Source organism: Sebastes umbrosus, chromosome 4, assembly GCF_015220745.1.
Source record: "Sebastes umbrosus isolate fSebUmb1 chromosome 4, fSebUmb1.pri, whole genome shotgun sequence".
NCBI classification, from domain to species: Eukaryota; Metazoa; Chordata; class Actinopteri; order Perciformes; family Sebastidae; genus Sebastes; species Sebastes umbrosus.
The window spans coordinates 5,604,868-5,626,470 of NC_051272.1; the positions used below are offsets into that span (position 1 = coordinate 5,604,868).

Consider the following 21,603-nt stretch of genomic DNA (forward strand, 5'->3'; position numbering starts at 1 on the left):
TGGTTTTGTGATCCAACATAATAATTATGATACTTGATATATCCTCTGAAACCCTTCATTATTCTTGAAAGGATTCAGTCATAATGTGCCAAAATAAAAACATAAATAAACCGGCAGAGGAGAGGGAGTGTGGGAAAAAGAACAATCCGAGAGATTAAAATCAATTTCACTCACTTGTAGCTGTTTCGGCTTCTTCAGCTTTAGCTTTCCTGACTTGTAGCCTCCGTACTTCTCAAACAACTCAAAGAATCTGTGCAAGGCAAACAGAATAAAAACAGCAGGATTAAGAGATCATTTTTGACATGTTGATTCATCTCTAAAAATAAGTAGGTAAAGAGAGACAACCTGGGAGCAGTTTGTTTTTATTCCCTTAAAATTCGCAGCAGGGCGAAGATGAGAAAGCATATTGTTACCACCTACTTTTTTGTCTCTAAAATAGACAACTAAATAGACTAAATTTTAGCTTGTTTTTATTTTCTATACTCTTCATTTTCATTTTAAATGACTGTTTTTAATTTTATTTAAATGTCCTTTCATAATGGGTTTCTTTTGCACATTGTCTCAATGCTTTTGAATTTTGATATAAAGCACTTTGAATTGCCTTTGCTGCTGAAATACGCAATATAAATAAACTTTTCTTGCCTAAATATATAATAAACTGAATAAATGCAGTTTGTGAGGACAGTAGTTTTGTTCTCACATATCTTGCACCTTATTTTCTTATCCAGTATTTTGTAGTTAGATTAGGTAAACTGTACAATTATATCTTAAAATGTTATTTTCACTTAAAATCTTTTTTTTTTTTTAAGATATGCTGACAGAAAAAGACTTACAGAGGATGTCGGACCTCCATTTTCATCTTTTGCTTTGGTGTACGATCTCCATGGCGGATGATGGCAATAACACAGCGCAGCTCCATCCTGAATAAAGAAGAGGGATAGACGGGATAAAACTGAAGTTATTTCACAATCGCACCTTGTCAAACATTCACTAAGACCTTATCCAAGCCTAAAAAACACTCATTAAAAGAGTCACAGAGAATGAGGAACCACAGGACACTTATTTATTCGAATGAATGGTAAGTAAATAAATCATGGTAAAATACATTTTTAAAATTGCATTGCAAGTATTTATTTAACATTGAATTTTGATTTTAGTTGCAACATTTAATTCAAAAGTTCTTTCAAAAGATCTGTTTATCAAAAACCTTATCTAACTATTCTTTTAAGTCCATAAACCTTTAAGGATTTTGAAGACAAAGACGTACAGTATAGTATAAAGTCATATCATCTCATAAATCATATGTCATATCATATACGCAGTAGTACACAGATCGACATATTTTCCAGGAGTTTTCCAGGCTGTGGAGGAACACCTGAACACCATAAAGCTGATACTTTGTTTTTCAGTACGTACATGGTTCCTGAGGTTGTTGGAACGATGGGGATGTCTTCAGCTTCCATGGGGATGGACCAGGGGATGTGGAACAGGGGGGCTAACTCCCTCATCACCATGTTCCTGGTGAAGCAGAGAAAAGCAATAACACACTTTTAAAGGCATAAAGAGCACTGGAATCAGGTTGAAAAGTAAATATCACAGAGGGAGAGGACTAAATACAAAGCAAAAGTAAACAGATAAAATATAAAAATTTAACTAAAATACAACAAACACAAATGAGATAAATAGTACGTAAGCTGATGTAACCCACCCCAGGACTTTGGCACAGTCGTCGTAGTATTTCATGGAGTTTTTGACGAAGCTGAAGCCGTTAACGTCACAGACGAAGGAGTGGCCGTTGGCTCTGAGCAGGTCGAACCCACACACCGTTTGCTAAAAAAGTGAATTAAAGTAACATTTACACACTCCATACAGGTGTTATCAACAGTGTGCAGATAAAACAACTTCAGTCTGTTTTTTATTAGACAGTAAGAATGTTTTTAACTGAGTTATCCATTTGTTTCTTGTTCCAAAATGAAGAAGTTTTCATATGCATTATTTGTGGCATATTATCATTTTATTTATATGTGGACCTCTCGTTTTTTTCTGGGATACAAAAAGGACAAAAAAGACCAAAAGAAAATGTACCTTTTTTTTTTTTATATCAGGAACGAGACGTTACATTTCTGCTATTGATATAGCATATATACTAACTAACTATATATATAGTTTTAACAGCAGCTAAATAAAACAGCTGAGCAGTGACATCTGTAACTTCAGTCACAGGTTTGTGTTTATGAGGCTTTTAATGCTACTAGAAGTATTTGTTTGTTTGAAGGAACATTTTCTAATCTTTAAAAACAACGTGCCTTTGGGAATAAAGTGTAATATAAAAAGTCATAATATTAAGAGCTGTAATTACAATAGAAATAGAAAGAACTCAATGAATTATTGATTTTCTGTGCCTGAGCTGTCGTCGTCTTTGTTTGTTTGTTGGGAGTTCAGTGTGGTTTCTGAATTTACTGAGTCATCCATAACGCCCTCTACAGATCCTCCCTATTTGTTTAATGTTTGCTGATTACAGCAAATTATTAAATGTGTAAAGAAATATTGAATTTAGTTTGCAATTAAAACAGTTTACAGTCTCAAATGGGTTCAATGAGCTGATAGCTCTTATTGTCTCGTTGATGCAATGTTTGTGCTAGCTAATGCACATCCAGTAAAGAGGCACCCAGTGGAGTTCCTGACCACTAATGGCTCGGGCAGCAATAACAAACGGGACAAGAGAATGGCCACAAGCGCATAAATAATGCAGTTTTCAAAAATTAACTGCAGGTTTCCTGACAATCTCACACCTTTTTTTCTTTGTTCTTCTACACACTATTCTGCACTACATCCTCTACATGATGACTACAGTTTACCTTGAAGGCCAGGCAGACCTTGCGGGCCACCAGTTTCTCCATGGCGGTCAGCATGACCGGGTAACGGATCTCCTTCCCCTCGCTGTCCCTCTCTACCTTTCCATCCAGGGCAGGTGATTTCCTGGCCTCCGCGTGGGCATAGTCTGGACCCACTGTGTAAACCTGGAAACACCACATAACACACACACAGAAAGTGTCTGAGGGGAAAATCATGATTTCTACATTTCAGTATGATTCAATTCAAGCAATTAAACACCTCCATCAATGGCCGAGTTTACATGCACAGTACCTTCACATCAGTACCATCTGTGGGCATGAACTCCTCGTAGATGTAGGATCCGGTCTTTCGTACGGTGCTTTCTGGGGAGTACACGCTGCTACGACTCCCTATCTACAGAAAAGAGGCAGAGAGAGAGAGAGAGAGAGAGAGACACAGAAGCAAACCTGTAAATAAAAATCTTATTTCACCTTATTACCCAGTCTTTGCTTCATCTATGAGGTTTCCTAATAGTACTTTGTGTCACTGATGTTCCACTGTACTGTTCTACGGTGCAGAGACATAAGTGAGAAATCTCATCTCATCTCATCTTCAACCGCTTATCCGGGGTCGGGTCGCGGGGGGCAACAGCTCCAGCAGGGGACCCCAAACTTCCCTTTCCCGGGCCACATTAACCAGCTCTGACTGGGGGATCCTGAGGCGTTCCCCGGCCAGTGTGGAGATATAATCTCTCCACCTAGTCCTGGGTCTTCCCCGTGGCCTCCTCCCAGCTGGTCGTGTCTGGAACACCTCCATAGGGAGGTGCCCGGGGGGCATCCTTACTAGATGCCTGAACCACCTCAGCTGGCTCCTTTCAATGCAAAGGAGTAGCGGCTCTACTCCGAGTCCCTCACGGATGACTGAGCTTCTCAGCCTATCTCTAAGGGAGACGCCAGCCACCCTCCTGAGAAAACCCCATTTCGACCGCTTGTACCCGTGATCTAGTTCTTTAGGTCCTGACCCAGCCCTCATGACCATAGGTGAGAGTAGGAATGAAGATTGACCGGTAGATCGAGAGCTTTGCCTTCCGGCTCAGCTCTCTTTTCGTCACAACGGTGCGGTAAAGCGAATGCAGTACCGCCCCCGCTGCTCCGATTCTCCGGCCAACCTCACGTTCCATAGTCCCCTCACTCACAAACAAGACCCCGAGGTACTTGAACTCCTTCACGTGGGGTAAAGACTCATTCCCTTAAGTGAGAAATATCATATCAAAATAACATTTCATTGACTTCTTGATTTCATGAAGGGGAATCTTTCAACATATTAAGTTTATAAATTGTCCATGAATGGCAAAGTTTACAAGCAGTGTGACTTTAAGCTAAACTCCTGCTTCCTTGTTTAATCTCAGGATCAGAGCATCTGTCGATGACTGAATTATTTTTTCCTACGTTGAATGTGAGCCCTCTACCTTTCTGAAGAGTCTCTGGCTGCCTCCTCCAGCAGACGTCGGGTAATAGATGTAGACATTGTGGTCCTCCGCACACACGGGTTTCTCCACGAAGGGTTTAGGGAACACCTCTCCGTTCACCTCGACATGGTCCTCCGCCTCCACCAGGTTACACTCTGCAACGGGTAAGACTTCAGTTTTAAAACACATATACTATAACAATAAAGTAAAAAAAAACAAACTGTGATGCTGCAAAACAAGGAAACACACAAATAAGTGAATGAATGTACAATCAAATCAATATCAACAATTGACCCTTTGGTTTTTGTCTGTGCCTTTCACATCCACTCATAGAATAAATCCATTAAATATCTATGTACTTTATTTATCCTTTATTTAACCTGGACATCTACTATGATACATTATATAATTTCCAATACGCCCCTGGCCAAAATGGCAGCAGAGGTTAAATGATGAATAAATCCAACATCCAATTTTGTTTACAAAGCACAAGAGCAACAACTCAACTGGACACTGAAAAATATGACCTGTCCGTGTCCTGCATGCTGCTATATATATCACAGATGTATAATTTGACAGTACATTTTCCTGCAATAAATGGCTTTGTTTTAGTTTGTTATCATAAATCAGATGGTTCATACACACAAACTTATTCAAAACAAAAAACGAGAACTCTTCCTCACCTTCAGGATTGTCGGGGTCTCGGTTTAACACGGCGTAACGCGGCAGGTCAATGCCCTCTTCCTGTAGGATCCGGTACACTTCCCTCCTGACAGGGAATCAAATACCAGAATAAATAAATAACCTCTAAAACAAAGGATAAAGGTAGTGAGTTTGTGTGTCTTCGATGTGCATGTGCGTATGTGTGTGTTTCTGGGGCTGGGCAGTAAAACAGGAATAATGATATAAAGGTATGTGAAAATAGCAATTATGTAATTTTCATTCCTGTCATGTAATCGCTCCTCTGATAAGGAAGGGGAAGTCAGTTGCATAAAAGAATGCAGCTGCTGCAATTTGGCCAGAGAGCGAGAGAAGCAGTGAATCTCAATGAAGTCGTATGATTTGCATGATGAGGAAAGCCTGAATTATTCCCATCTCGTCCGCTAATTACTGTGAGAATGAGCTTGTTTAACTGGCAAACTCTTGTTGGGAAAACAGTGACATTCAAAAAGGGACATAATGTGGTAAACGTATACTGATGCAGGTACATTGCTTTTTTTGTTTTGATGTTGTTCAGACAATATACTTCAATAAATCATTGAGTTTTAAAGTAACTTGCATCACGTGGCGGTAGCAGCCGGAGCTGAGCCAGCTCTACTGACTGCTTTACTTTCTACAAAACGAGTCTTAAAGTTTTAAGATGGTAAAAAGCAGCCTAACGATGACTTTGGCTACTTCTTGACCCTCGTTATACTCACTGTATGTGTAGCCACCATCTTATTAAGGACCATTATTTTGAGCTCTGTGTGTGTGTGTGTGTTCAAACTGTACCTGTCCTGTATGAAATACTGCATGTTGAGGTCATTGATGAGCAGTGGGTTCCTGAGCTTGGCGTACTCCACAGCTTTGTCCAGAGGGAAACCTGAAAAAATGTCAAATGAACATCAAAACTGGCATTTGCAAATAACTGAACTGAACAATAATTTTTCATGAAGATGCATTTCTGTTTTGCTTATTTCCTGTCGACCCAACAGTGACTGAGACTATATTCATTTCAGCATATTCAAAGTGGTTAAAACAATTGTCTTGATGGTTCATGTCCAAGTTCACGAGACGGCAGATTGAGTGTGCCGATCACTTTCAGTACTTTTAATGAGTTTTTTTTTTGTTGTTTTTAAATCAGATTTTAGTTCAGCTCTCTTTTTTAAATCATGCTTTTTATTGTTTCCTTAAGAAAAATGACTGAAACAACCAAAACCATAATCAATGAAGTTATTTATACATGTAATAGCAGATAACTGTAAATTGAAAAACAAAGTATTCAAAAATACGAGAGGAGAAACAATGACAAATAAATAAATATGAAATATAAAAAGTAAAAATAAAAATATAATAAATTACACATTTAATAAATAAATAGCAATAATAATAGAATATAATAAATAAAATAAAATAAATTCACACACCAGATTACCAGCATCTACTAATATCCCATGGCCCCGCCCCCACGTTAATTCAGTGTATCTTTATCTTTAAAAAAAACAAAAAAAAACTCTGGCACACAATATCTGGTCTCAGCAACAGGAGTTTGTTTGAATCAGTATGAAGAAGAAGAACTGGGTAGCGATGAGCAGCAACTGCCATCATGACTCACGAGATGGTGGGGAAAAAAGTTACATCTACAGCAACTTTTAAAGATTTAAAAAGTCTTTGCACATCTAAATATGTAAAAGGTGCGTCGGAGAAAAGCACAATTTTTATAAAAATGAAAAGCTCCCACACACTATCTCGTTTACTCCTGGAATAGATACTAACATTTTACCACATTCAAGTGGAAATATCCATGTTTCTACTTTCCAATAATAACAACACAGGACTCGTACCATGTTCCCATGGTCTCTGAGGAACTATCCAAAAAATCTCATTCTTTTAAAAATAGAAGGAAAAACAGTCTCATGTGATGAACTGAGATACACACAGAGAGACATGGAGACATGGAGAGGTGTATTATTAATCTTGTTCATGTAGCTCTGCCTTTGAAAGCCACACATGGTCATAAAATTACAAGCCTTAAATAGACATTCCCAATCCCACAGTTCCCATTGAGACATTCCCATAAACTGGCACTGGTTTCTGTCAGACAGCCTGACACAAACCTGGCAAGCTCTCTGAGTTATGGTAAGGTTTTTTCAGTGCACAGAACATTTAACAGATGCAGCAAAAATGCTATTTAACTTCAGTTGGACTGAAGAAAAGATGCCCATCTTTGTCTGCTGATAAACTGGTTAGTCATTTCCCTTTTTTCTCACCGCCAACACGGCACACGGATGGTTATTTGTGTTTCCAAACATTTTGTTATTGCTGACAAAGCATTACGCAACTGCAGGATACCAAGGTCACATGTGAACAGCTTAAAAGCAATTGAGGATTTATCTGGAGGATAGGCAAAACATGGCTTACTCCATAATAGTTATGCTGGTGAAGCTACCAAACCTCTCCCACCTCTCTGGAGCATTTCCCCTCCATGTCCCTGTCACCGTTTCCCTTCATGCAACAGGATGTTTTGAACTTGTTTGTAAGTATATACCTTTGGAGTGGAAGGAGATGAGGCAGTCGCAGAGGGGCCATTTCTCCACCGGTTCCTCCAGGATCACCTCCTCGGGAAAGATGACCATGTTGATGTAGTCAAACTTACACAGTCGCTCCAGGATCTGAGTCATGGGCTTGGATTTGGACTTCTTCATCATGGCACATATGCCGACCACAATCTGACGCTCTGGAGGCTGGTGGAGAGGACAGGACAGGGAAGACAAAAAATGAGCCAATGTAACGGCAAGTATAGGTCGAGTGTAATGACAGCAGAGGAGCATAGATATCCTGAAATGACTCTTGGTGGCTTTTAAAAATGTATTGGCCCTACTGGTTAGATGTCAAAGATATTTGAGTAATGTGATGGACAGAATAATTATCTTTTCTTTTGTAAAGGATTTGTATAACAAAAATATCTCTCTAGATTCTAAAAGGCCCTGACAGACCAAGCCGACGGTCGGCCAGTGTGGGGCCGTCGGTCAGCGTCTGTCTGCCTAGTTTTTGGGTGTGTCCCACATCGTCGGCTCTAGTCTGCCCGTGTATGAGGTTTTTCGGCCGATTCAGCATGTTGGATCGGCAGCGGAGCTCGTCGGTGAGAGAAATCACTCCGATTGGCTGTTCAGCTTACACAAATCAGTGCACGAGAAGAGAAACAGACGTGAGGAAAGCAAGCAAACAATTAAGTCAAGAGGTAAAACACAGAAGGCTCTTCCCATTTTTCATCCTCATCTCATCTGGTCATTCAAATACACGGATATTTTCACGACATGACTATCTGGATTGAAGCAAACGCCGCTTTGTTTCATGTACGTATCATAACAACGGCTCGTATATCCGCAGTCCTCGGTCTTCCGGTTTCCCTTTTTGAATAACGAATACAGACTCAGAACGTACGTGCTAACTGGCCGTCAGCTGTAGTATTTGCGATGTGTTCAAATGCAACTTGACGTGAGGCGAGGCAACAGTCGGCCTTCATCGCCGCTAGTTCTCTGATGTCGGCTCGGTGTGTCTGGGCCTTAACTATATTGAGAGAGAGATTTAAAAAAAACTGAGTCACATTCCCTGTATGTGCACACGTATTTGGCAAATAAATCTGATTCTGAATGATGACAGTATTGTTTTGATTCTTTATTATTATGAGATCATCGATTGAAACCTGAAAATGTCCCCATTACTTACCCTAATCAGCAAGCTAGAACTTTATCCCAAGCATGGAAAATCTATTTGATTGTTGGGATAACGTTACACTAAATTGTTTTGTGACCGTTATATTATTAAGTAAGAAAATCTTTGCTGCTGTGCCACAGTGGCTGAGGGGAAGTATGAACTGAACTGCTACCTGATCACTCAATGTAACTCACTCTCTAGATAAAAACCATAAGCTAGTAAAGCAGAGACATATACTGAGACAAAAAGAGGAAATCATAGCACGTAAGCGAGCAGCTAACACAGCAGCACGACCATAAAGTCCTTTTATAGCTACAGGACTAAACAACAGACCAGATGCCTTAAAGCTGTTTATCTACTGCATTGTTCTCACGCCAGCCTTTGTATATTTTTGTCTCCATTGATTTTTCCACTCCAAATAAAATTTCCAGGCCTGTTAATTTCCTGCTGCTCAGAAATAACCAAAGCTTTGGCTTCCTGCTCCAAAATGGAAATCATCTTTTTCCAAATGTTATATTATTAAGTCATTATCATTAATACAATGCATGATATAAGACAAAAAGAGTGAAACTATTTTTGATATTTTACAATTTAAAACTGCTCATAAATTTTATTTTTATATTTTAACTTTGATGTAAAAAGTCTTCTTTCCAAGACACACCTTGTACACCAGCTGTGTCACTTACCGACTCATCTTCATCGTCCTCCATTTCCTCCTCTCGAAACATCTCATTCTTCATGCCTGCCTCCATCTGGCCCATGTCGTGCTCGTCATCCCCACAGCCAACCACAAACCGAGGAACGTCTCTGCCGCCTCGCCCCTGTCCTTCCCTTGCTCCTGGTCCTGGTTCAGGTCCGTCGCAGGTCTCGGACATCACAAACCCCCATGAAACATGTCTGCTTCGGGTGGCTCCTCCCCAGCTGGCGGTTATGGCAGCAATGCAGGAAGAAATCCAGTCTACTGTGTTACACCGTCACTAGATGACTGACGCCTGAGAGCCTGGTGATAAAGTGAAGGGTCTGCTGGCGTTTCTGAGCCGGCTGATAACAGCTACGTGCGTCTGTGTGCGTACAGCCTGTGTTGAGGTAGAAAAAGAGCGGTGGATGTCCTAAGAGAGGTAGAACAGAGGGAGTGGACTCCACGTATGTTGAGGTAGAAAGTCAAGATCCAGGTTGTAAAACTCCCCCGTGTCAGGACAGAGGAGGTCTGGCTCTGAGAGACAACATGACCCAGTCTGGAGACGCTTCTTCACACAGGAAACAACTCCACAGTCAACATCTGTGCACCATTTTTCTTGCCCTAGGAATAAAAAAAGGGGAAACTGGTTGAGCAACAAGTTCAAAAAAATACCTTTAGGTGAAAAGTGTTTACAGGATTAGTTGGAAAGTTAAGCAACATTCAGCAGTTGCAGCTGTACACGATAACTTCAATGAATTTACTGCATCTGAATAACCAGAGTCCTGCTGGTTGTGAAATAAAAGTCAGGGCTGTAACATCAGCCACACAATATAAGAAAAACTTTATTGATTCCTGAGGAAAACTGGGTTATTGCAACACATCACAAAAATGTTACCTAAGATATGAATCAAGATTTTGGCTTGAGAGAATTTCTGGTTTGTTGACTGTTGAAATATTAACGGATGAATCAGATCAGAAAAACATAACAAAGAGAAGTTAGCACCACATTGACGCATGCAGTCACTGTAATCAATGCCAGCTTGGTTCTTGTTATTTGCAGCTCTGATAAATGCTGCAACATCAAATCAAATTCAAATAATAGGCTAAAACTACTACATGCTAAATTACTCATACTGCTTCAGCTACAGTAAATGTGTAATAATTACTGTAGTATTTATTGTACAATCACTCCTTAATGTGTATCAGAAGGTGTTTGCTCACCTCTATCTATGTAACTACAGTTATCTAGAATCTACCCTTAACCAACTTAAGAGACCTCAGAGGCTCTGAAATGTCATTTTAGTTTTCCCCTTTCTGCCACGTTTGATTTAATTCAAACTATCAAAACATTACATGGACCGTACAGCCCCCCATTAGTGTCACAAAGAGATGACTACAGTAAACTATAGGCCGACACCACACGTGAAGATTATAAAATAGCTGTGTTATTTTGACCTGCTCTTAGTTAGTAGTTTGTTTTTTTATATATATATATATATATATATATATATGACTGTAAATTTAGATTGTATGGACCCGGTAGTATTCCTTTGGAGCAGGTGGCTAGACTTTAAACGTTGCACCTTTAAGCTGTAGCAAATGTGATAAATAAATTAATTTTTTAAGTCTGCAAGTAGGAGTGACAGTCGCCACTTCTGTCCAAAATTTCCCCTCTAGTTATTTAATAAATAAATAAATACAGGCCAAGACTTTAATTCAGTTGTTTTAGTCTGGCTCACGTCTCGTTCAGGTGAGATGACCCGTACTTCACTTTCAGTTAAGTATCACTCATCACTAATACTTTTATTATACACAACATCCTCATCATCGTCGTCTACTCCACGTAAGCCTGCTGCTGTTTGTTGTTGCCATGACAACGGGGCCTGAAGAGGAGCCGGACTGTCTCTCTATTGTTTGTCCTGTATGTACGTTGAGGTGGATCACATTACTCTGGTTTGTATTTCACTTTTCAGACGGAGCCACTTATAAAAAACATCCTGGTCCTTTTTTACACTTTAATATCTTTACAGTTGTCTAATATAAAATATATTAGAGCTGCAATGATTATTCAATTAGTTGTCAACTATTAAATTAATAGCCAACTACTTTGATAATCTATTAATCGCTTTGAGTAATTTTTTTACTCTGATTCCAGCTCCTTAAATGTGAATATTTTCTGACTTCTTAACTCCTCTATGACTGTAAACTGAATATCTTTGAGTTGTGGACAAAACAAGACATTGGAGGACGTTATCGTTAGTTGGAGCCCTAAAATATATAAAATCAAATCAAAAGCTGCAAAAGCGCATTTATAAATGGTAATGCTATAGCCAGATTTAGAATTTAAAATGTCATTAAAAGCCCATTAAAAGGCAGTACTTGTAAAGCTTTGCCAATTTGTGAAGAGCATGTGTACAGTATAACATGCATAAACGCATCAACTACAGTGTAAATATTATTTTAAATGTATTAGTTACGTCTCACTCTGTCTGGGTTCGTTTGCGGTTCTTTCTATACAGTTTATGGTTGCTGCTCATCAGACGGCGTCACAACAAACTGATGCAACACTGGAGTTGTTTCTGCAATTGGTTTTGAATTTCCACTTGTTGTGAGCAATTGTGGGAAGAGAGAGACATTGTGGGAAGAGGAACAGAGAGAGCTGCTGTTTGTTGTCGTTGTCTTTACTGTGATGATAGTCTGATTAAAACAAAGCCTGTCCTCTTAATGTGGCTTTCCAGTTCCCACCCAGAAGAAGAACTTTGTTTTGTGTCATACGTTTCTGCTGCTGTATTACTGATTCTGATTATTATGCCTCCTTGTACTGCTGCTGGGCTGTGAGTAAAAACACATATACCACTAAAGTATAGCTACTATTCCTAATGCTATAAGACGAGAAAAAAAAAGAAAAAAGTTTACAATGCACACTTCATGCATAATAAACACAAGATCCAGAAATACAAAAAACAATACTGAAATATAAATCACAATAGAAACACCTCTCAATATTATGCGGTACGATTCAATAGCACCAAAAACTGCAGCCTCCAAAATGATCATACAGTTGAATCAACACCTCTTTAAAGCAGTTTCAACCAGGGCTGTCAATCAATTAAAATATTTAATCACAAGTTAATTGCACAGTTCTTTATCTGTTCAAAATTTACCTTAAAAGGTAGATTTGTCAAGTATTTAATACTCTTATCAACATGGGAGTGGGCAAATATGCTGCTTCATGCAAATTAATGTATAAATGTATTATTGGAAATAAATTAACAACACAAAACAATGACTAATATTGTCCAGAAACCCTCACAGGTACTGCATTTAGCATAAAAATATGCTCAAATCATAACATGGCAAACTGCAGCCCAACAGACAACAACAGCTGTCAGCATGCCAGTGTGCTGACTTGACTATGACTTGCCTGTTGGGCCTGTTGGGCTACTGTTGCCTGTTGATGCCTGTTCGGCTATGACTTGCCCCGAACTGCATGTGATTATCACAAAGTGAAGGGGAGACTCGTGGGTACCCATAGAACCCATTTTCATTCACATAGCTTGAGGTCAGAGGTCAAGGGACCCCTTTGAAAATGGCCATGCCAGTTTGTCCTTGCCAAAATTTAGCTCAAGTTTGGAGCGTTATTTAACCTCCTTCACGACAAACTAGTATGACATGGTTGGCACCAATGGACTCCTTAGGGTTTCTAGTATCACATGATACCAGTATCTTCACTAGCTTTAAAACTGAGCCCACTACAACCTAAAAATCGCAAGTTACGTTAATGCGTTAAAGAAATTAGTAGCGTTAAAATTAATTTGCATTACTGCGTTATCACATTAACTTTGACAGCTCTAGTTTCAACACAAACTGAACATTATAACTTTCATAAAAGTAGGATTTATTGCAGGACTGTTTTATTAGGCTGCATTAGTTTTAGCTAGAGGTACCTAATAAACTGAAAAGTGTAATTCTTCTAATAATACTATCATTCCAGGAAAACTTGACTTCCACTATTTTCACAGTTATTGTCTCCCAAGAAAAACACAGTATCAGCATAGTTGGGAGACGACAGACAACAACAAACTAATCCTTAGGTAAATGTAACCTGTGTGTACTAGCACTCAATTCAAGAGAAAAGATGACGTGACTGAACACTGATCTGCAAAATCATAACACAATAGCTGTTAATGCACTTTTCTAATCATCTCTTGCTAAAGGTCCAACAGCTGCCACATTTCACAAAACATTTGTAACCCTAGTGCTTCAGTATTATGTGTGTTTGTGGTCACTGCTTATCTGTTATCTGATCCGACTGATACCGCACAATAACGAAACAAAGCTGTTATGTCATTGCCTCGCCACCGAGCCAAAGCCCGAGAGCAAAGAAAGAAACTTACCACTGTGGTATGTCCACAAACAGTTGACGGAGCCAAAGCCAGTTGACGTGTCTCTCATCGGTATAGTCCAACATCCCCCCCGCCTCCCCTGTACACACTTAAAACACCACCACCCACAACAAACAGCTGACTCGAGGGGAAAAGCCTCCAGAAACAGACGGGTGGATCATATCACCTCTCAGTGACGGCCCACAAGCCTACTGTGCGCTCCACGCAGTCTTTGAATGACTGCACGAGTTTATTTAAAGTCACTTCCACTCACATATTATTTCACTGGCACCGTTTTGACAGTTCTGGCTGTTAAAGAGAAAACATGCTCTTCCCGTGTCCTGGATTTGTAGCCAAGACATGCCTGCAACCGAAACCCAGCCTGACCTTGGTACCCAGAAATAAGTGTCCTCTTCTGCAGGGGGTGTGATACAGGAACTGGAGGGCGGAGCAAAGGTGACGGTGTTGGGTGCCATCGTGAGCGAGCTACGCTTTCCAAAAGATAACTCATCGTTACTAACCTCTGAGGCGATGACAGACCGCACTAAACAAAGTGGAAGTCCTTCTTGCTGACCCCCGGGGTCGAAGAACATCGACAGAGATAAACTCATAAATAAATGTCTATAACTGCTCTGAGTCGGCGCTGCTCAGCTCGAGTTTATTCTGCCTTTACTAGGCCAAGGACATGATGACCTTCAGGATAAGCCGACATCGCACACTATAAAAAATATCTGCATTATGGTTAGAAACAAATGCAAAACACAAGCTGTATCAAATTATACAAAATGTAATTCCAACCGAGAGTAAATCAAGTGATTAAAATAACTTTCAGCAGTGAGCTCAGCTAGTGTCACCATTGGCTGCGATCACACATGACTAAACACCACTAATGGTTTAGCTTTGCATGCTATTATAATTTTTCTCCATATGTACTGTGCTCTGAAGCAACATTTCCACAGAAAATTAATTCCTCTAACACCTGATTTGCATCTTGCAGGTATCCATGGTGAGTGCACAAGTCTTGCCACACTGCTTGCACAGACCAAAAATATACTAAAAACTCTAATACAATAAAACTGAACATGTTTGTAATCCTGTTGAAAATGGTAATTGATGATGCTTCCATTTGGTTCTAAAAGCATATAGAAAACAAAGTGGTGCTCTAATTGGGGAGGGATAGATATCGTACCTCAATATTATATAAATATAAATACCAGAAACTGTCACGTATCAAAAGATGGCATTGGCCAGATTCTTAGTAGGGCTGGGCGATAATTCAATTTCTCAGAAAATCTGATCAAAACTCAGTTAAATGAAACTATTGTCTTAATCTGATTACTTTGTATTTGTGTGCCTGTATGTAAACACTCAGTGTAGAGGTGGAAATATTTATTTTCTCTGTATTTCTTTATATAACTTGAAACTGTTATATTCATTTTGCACTAAAGTTCTTAATTTAATGAATTTGTCAAGTATTTAATTTACACAGGGGTATACAAAAATAGGCTTTGTAAATCATAACATTTTTTTTTTTTTTTTATTCAGGCAAAGTTATTACAGCTCTCCACTGATATTACAGATGAAGGTCGGTTTGCTGATTATGAGGACGAGTACTACCCAGTCTGTGAAAACAGTTGTACAATGTCTAAAAGGGAGCTCTCTAAAGTCTGAGAGAATAACCTTGATGAATGATATCATCAGAGTTACCTCAGATAGAAATAAATAAATTGTTTTATTCAGGATATCTCAACCTCTGTTGCTTCAGTTTTGACCATTTTTAAAATTTGTCGCTCAACTTTATGGAAGTGTAACTACTAAATCTCTGGTGTCCCTTTAAAATAAGACTATGCAACTTTTGAAAAAGGAAATAAGTCTTCCTCTTACGTTTTAAAAGCTTGAATTTATAATCAATAACATGCTTCTTGAACCAATAAATTGAGAAGTTTTGCTGCTACAGCCTTGGCTAGTATCAACAATACCTTATATAAGCTAATGTTTGTAAACTTTAGATAGATGTTGCAGTGAAACTGACATTATTGAGTCAGTTTGCTGACTTCATGACTCTTTTTCTACTTGTGCTACTGCTGTGGTTTCATCTTGTATGTTGTCTTTTATTGCTATAGACACTCCTGTGAGTCTGAAATAAAGTTTGTATTGAATTGATGTTTACATATGCACTACGTTTTAGCATTCATGACTGAACTAAAAGTTCAGCAAAAGCCTACTGTACTACATAGCCCTGCTTTAGGCAACATTAGACTCTAATGCATTTAGAAAAATATATGGTATAAAAACATGTTTGTAATCCTCAAACTGAGATATTGAAAAAAAGTATTGCTTTGGTATCAGTACCGAAACTAATGTGTTGTATTCTAACCCATATCCAAAGAATTACAAACAATTTCCACTCCTGACCATTGTTGAAAGTTGTATCTGAAAGCATATTTCTGTCATTACAGTGAAACAGGCTGTTTCAAAGACTCGGCTGAGATGTTGTCATTTTCTTGGACGTCAACGGAGGTCGATTAAATTCATGAATTACTTAATGTCCCTTTTGCTGACGGCAAAAAGGAGACGGGAGGAAAGAGACAAAATAATCATGTGAAACGGTCTCCTCTCTGCCAGTTAAATTGTTCCCCTCAAAAAAAATGTAATTGTGCATCATCACCCATGAATAATTTGGAAGGCTGATTAAAAACATCCCCCTGCTGTCACCTGCAGGTCCTCGTCCGTGTGGATGAGTCACCTCCGTCATCACCGCGGGGCCGGAGATCAACAAGGCGGCTCCAATAAAAGGCTGTTAACCTTTGAGACTGTCTGCCACAGGAAGGCCGCGTCATGTTTATGACCATTGAGGGAGGAGATGGTCATTAGAGCTCAATTCACTATCATTTCTCTGATAAGATGGCAAAATGAGGAACATCACGACACGCTGCGCTGATGGCAACAGTTTGCCTAATAATTAAGGACTCATATTTTGTTGATTTGATCTAATTACAGTAGGTCATTTCTAGGAAAGAGAAATGACATTATGACGTGTTTGTGATTAGGACCTTTAACTATTATAATTATTAGCCCAGTATCACTACTTTCCTATCAGGGTCAGGACGATGCTGAACAGGTAGCAGCTTGTTATCTGAAGAGAGTTCAAACACTAAATCATTAACAAAACTGTTAATTATTATATTCAATAAAACTTTAAAGTGCAAAAAGTCATCGAGGTTGGACACCAACATCAGCGCTGAAACTCAATAACCCCCCGAGGGTCGGAAAACATGCTGGTGATGTTATCAGGATACAACTACCAGAGGGAACAGCAGTAACAGTTACGCCTCTACAAGCTTGTAAATTCATTATGCACCGAGCACTCGAGAAATTAGCTTTGTTTGCGAATACAAACTGCCGTCATTACTGAAAACAGAGGCCGTAATAAGCTCGCCGGCGGGCCCTGCAGAACAGGCCCATCATTTCCAACTCATCAAAGCATACATTTCTCACTGTGGGAGATGAAACCTCTGTAGGGATTACAAGATGATTTATGAAACTTGGAAAGACACATGACTTTACTCTCCCGCTTCTAAGCTACTGATGAATAACTTTTGCCAGGTATACAGCTTTCAGGGTTACAATAAAATTAAACTGTAATGGGTCCCTGAGGAGAATACGAGCTGCTGCAGCAGCAGATAATACAAAAGATGCAGTAGCAACAAAAACAGAGGATAAACATGATGGATTGGAATTAACACAGATAAAGCAGATGGGTTTCATACTAAAATATGGTGTAAAGGTGACAATTTTAACATCTTAACATGCTATGAGCTATTTATGAATGAGAGGTTAGAAGAAAAGTAGAGATCAAATCAGTAGATAGGCCCCAAAATAACAGCAGGACGTAATGAGCTTGTATTATATTACAGCCATTTGGCAGATACTTTGGTCCACGGGGACTACTAGTGCATTTGTCTTCAATAAGAGCTTCCAAACCTACTTTTTAGTTTGTTTACTTGTTTGATTAAGAAAATAAGACATAAGTAAGCCGCAGCATGTGATGTCTAAGTGTAGTCTGAAAATAAAACATATTACCCAGTGACACCTTTTTCATGGTTTCTTCTAGCACTGTCCTCAACCAAAGAAAAACTTAGTTAATTAACACTCATACGATTTTGTCGACTATCGATTAGTTGATTTGATCAACAGATCTGTAAAAATGAGTTTCTCCACAAAGAATCACACAAAAGCACCACTTTAAATCTTGTGTATACCAGAGATGTGCTCATGTTTGTTGGAAATAAGTCATTCAGCATGAAAAAAGCTTAAAAAACATCGAATTGACTAAAGAAATCTTACTCAACTAAGACCAAAACCACCGATTAGATGACTAATGGACTCAGAGGGAGCAGCCTTAGTTTCTTCCATTGTTTGGATTACATTGTTTTGGATTTTTAACTCATTCACACCAATACTGAAAATATAGCGAGCACAAGCGCGAGCCCGACGCTGTCTTTCGTTAACATCAGCAGTCTTTCGTTAACCTAACGGCCACAAGTGTCGCTGTTAACAAGCATTTCTGATTCTTACAAACAGTCCCTTTAAAGTACATTTGAACAGATAAAAAATGTGAGATTAATCGTAATTAGCTATGGACAATCATGCATTAATTGCGATTAAATATTATAATCGATTGACAGCCGTACTTATAAAATAAAAAAATAGTATGACTAAAACTTTAAGTTTTTCTTTCTCTTATTTCAGATCATGCATGGTAGGGTTAAATTTAATTCATTTACACATTAATTTACAAGAGAGCTGAAACGATTAGTCGATCAATCAATTAACTGATCAACAAAGTTGAAGTTGAGCCAAACATTTCTCTGTTTCGGTTTCTCACTTGGGAGGATTTCCTGCTTTTATTTGTCTTCTTGTTTAAACTGAAAAAAAGTTTGGTTGGACAAATCAAGCAATCTGAAGTCAGAAAGTGGCTTTGATATTTTAGCTGGGTCTTCTTATTATATATGTCCTGCTCTCTTGGTGTTTAATACATTATATCAGGACAACACATTACATTAAATTGATAATATAGCCCCTGCTCTCTTGGTGTTTAATAATACATTACATCAGGACACTAGCAGGTGTCCAGCTGCCTGTTTGAAGCCTCCAGCTGCTCTGGACTCTCCATTAAACACAATGAATGAGTCGGTTGGAGGTTTGGCAGTAGAACAGGCTCCTGTTGGAGGAATAAACCTCATAAAACACACTTTAATGAATCAGATCATCGGCCTGCTCACTACACACATCTCTCCTCCTGTTATACACAGGTAAAGTTAAAGTTAGAAGACACAACGTTTAACAGCTCGCCTGCTTTTGTCCTGTTTGTTTCCACCAACAGACACAAACAGCAACAAACATCCAACTTTCCGCCTCTAAGTGTTAAACAAACCGGACTTACCGGAGCAAAACCAGCTGGAAGTCAGTCACTGTTCACTTCCTTATTCCCCCTGAGTGAACCGGACTGAGGGAAGCTGCTGCCGCCTGACTTTAGAGGAAAGCTGAGGGCTAACTACACGATAAAGTTCACGTCCGGTCACCGCTGCTGCTGGAGGAGGAGGTTAGCAGCCGCTACTCTGCTAGCTGCTAGCTTCCTTTCTTTTCTTCACCTTTTTGTTTTTTTACATAAAGTTTAGTTTGTTTGAAGCCGCGTCATCACTGCCACCTACCGGCCACAGCGGTGAACTGCAGCACTGCAGGCTTCAAGGACTGATGGAGGGGTTTGATGCTTGAATAATAATAATAATAATAATAATAACAATAATATTTAATATATATATTATATATACATATATACATGTATATATGTGTATATATATATATACACATATATACATATATATATATACACATATATACACATATATATATATATATGTATATACACATATATACATATATACATATATATATGTATATATATATATACACATATATATATATATATATATATATACACACACATATATACATATATATATGTGTATATATATATACACACATATATATATATATATAATATTATTGATAGATAATAAATAATAGTATTTGTACACTTTTGTTTTGGGACTTTTACTTAAGTATATAATCTGAATACTTTTTTAACCTCTGTATACTTCTCTGTATACTCCAATTCTGTTTACTTCACAGATATTTAACTTAAGTAAAAGTACTGATACTTTTACTTAAAAGTATTTATTTATTGATTAATAAATAATAGTATTTGTACACTGTTGTATCGGTACTTTTATTTAAGTATAAAATCTGAATACTTCTTCCACTTCTGTTTACTTCACAGATCTTTCACTTAAGTAAAAGTACTGATACATTTACTTAAAAGTATTTATTTATTTATGTATTTATTAATAAATAATAGTATTTGTACACTGTTGTATCGGTTCATCGGCCGCGAGCAGTTGGGGGTTTGGTGCCTTGCTCAAGGACACCTCGGCAGTGCCCAAGATATATTTTTTTTTTCTTTTACTTTCTCTATCTATCTGTACTTATTATGTTCTTGTGTTGCTGCTGCTTATCTTATCTTATCTTATCTTAATAGAAGTAAAAGAATTGCATTCAAATTTCTACTTAAGTAAAAGTACATCAGCAAAATGTAATTTAAGCATCAAAAGTAAAAGTACTCGTTCTTTGTTACCTCTTTGAGCCTCGAACAATTTGTCAACATCTGAAACATGACAAGGAGCCACAAACAACTTTTCTATAAGGGGTCACAAACCGAAAAAGTTGTGAAATATGGATGTTAAAAAATGTAAAAAAAAAGAAGAAAAAAAAGCTTATCAAATGTTTTTTTAGTGTAAAATCTTCACCTAAATTGTAATTAGTACCTCTAACTGTCCAATAAATGTAGAGGAGTAAAAAGTCTCTATATTAATGCAATGTGGAGGAGAAGTATAAAGTAGCAGAAAATGGAAATACTCAAGCAAAGTAGCTCAAAACTGAACCTTTACTGTACATATCGTAGGCCTTAACAGTTTAAATAAAAGTATCTGCTAAGTATCATCAAATGCGGATCAGATTTTTGTCATTTAAAGGGTACAACACACACAGGCGTTTCACTTGATGAGGTGAAGTTATTCATCACGCCCTGCTGGAACCACACGCAGTCAGCTGAGGTATGAAACAAGCCTCACATAGATCTCCATAATCCCACAGTTCCCTTTGCTTCCCATTGAGCCGTTCCCAGCATCGGACCGGCGCTGGTCGCTGCCAGACAGCCCGGTGTGGCTGATGTGAGTCTGGCAACCGGTCAAGAAAATGTGGAGCGGCTTTCTATCCCATCATGCAGCGGGACATGAGAAGTCAGTCTGTGCTGCGGGCATAAGGAAGTAGTGTTCACTGAGAAACCAGTAACCACCTCTCCCTCCTCCTCCTCCTCATCTCCTCTCTCTCACCACCTTCCCAGCATCCAAAAATCTCTCTTTTTTTTTTTTTAAACACTTGAAATTATGTAATGCATTTAAAAAAAATATCTCTGAAGCGCCCTGTCTTCACTGGTTCAATAGGCGCACTATCACTGATGGCCATCTTGGATTTTGACAAACACGTCCTTGTCCACTTTAAGTCACATTCGGCTTACAAGGAGACAGAAACGGAGGTGAAAAGGTCTGTTTAAAGCACCGTAGCATTAAACTTACAAGACTGTCAGCAGTCAAATTAGCATGGACACCTATAGAGAAGAGGTAGTTAAATGTGAAGCACTGTGACCAAATAAACGGTTAAAAAAAAACAGGAAACTTTCCGTCATGTTTCCATGATGA

The 21,603-nt window shown here is 38.6% G+C and overlaps 1 protein-coding gene across 9 annotated transcripts in view; it reads right to left on the reverse strand.

The window, feature by feature from the left end:
• Window positions 1-19,397, reverse strand: part of ppip5k1b (diphosphoinositol pentakisphosphate kinase 1b) — a 59,779-nt gene extending 40,382 nt beyond the window's left edge. For all 9 annotated transcript variants that reach the window (XR_005206586.1, XM_037767171.1, XM_037767169.1 and 6 more), the window contains exons 1-12: window positions 19,230-19,397; window positions 9,406-10,019; window positions 7,551-7,746; window positions 5,795-5,885; window positions 4,987-5,072; window positions 4,304-4,458; window positions 3,148-3,249; window positions 2,859-3,020; window positions 1,709-1,830; window positions 1,417-1,518; window positions 834-920; window positions 175-250 (exon numbers count right to left, since the gene is read on the reverse strand). Coding sequence is in view for 8 of the 9 variants with exons in the window: in XM_037767171.1 (XP_037623099.1) it covers window positions 175-250; window positions 834-920; window positions 1,417-1,518; window positions 1,709-1,830; window positions 2,859-3,020; window positions 3,148-3,249; window positions 4,304-4,458; window positions 4,987-5,072; window positions 5,795-5,885; window positions 7,551-7,746; window positions 9,406-9,594 (1,368 nt within the window). In the remaining variant the exon portion in view is untranslated. The remainder of the gene's footprint in view (window positions 1-174; window positions 251-833; window positions 921-1,416; window positions 1,519-1,708; window positions 1,831-2,858; window positions 3,021-3,147; window positions 3,250-4,303; window positions 4,459-4,986; window positions 5,073-5,794; window positions 5,886-7,550; window positions 7,747-9,405; window positions 10,020-19,229) is intronic.
• Window positions 19,398-21,603: the final 2,206 nt, after the last annotated feature.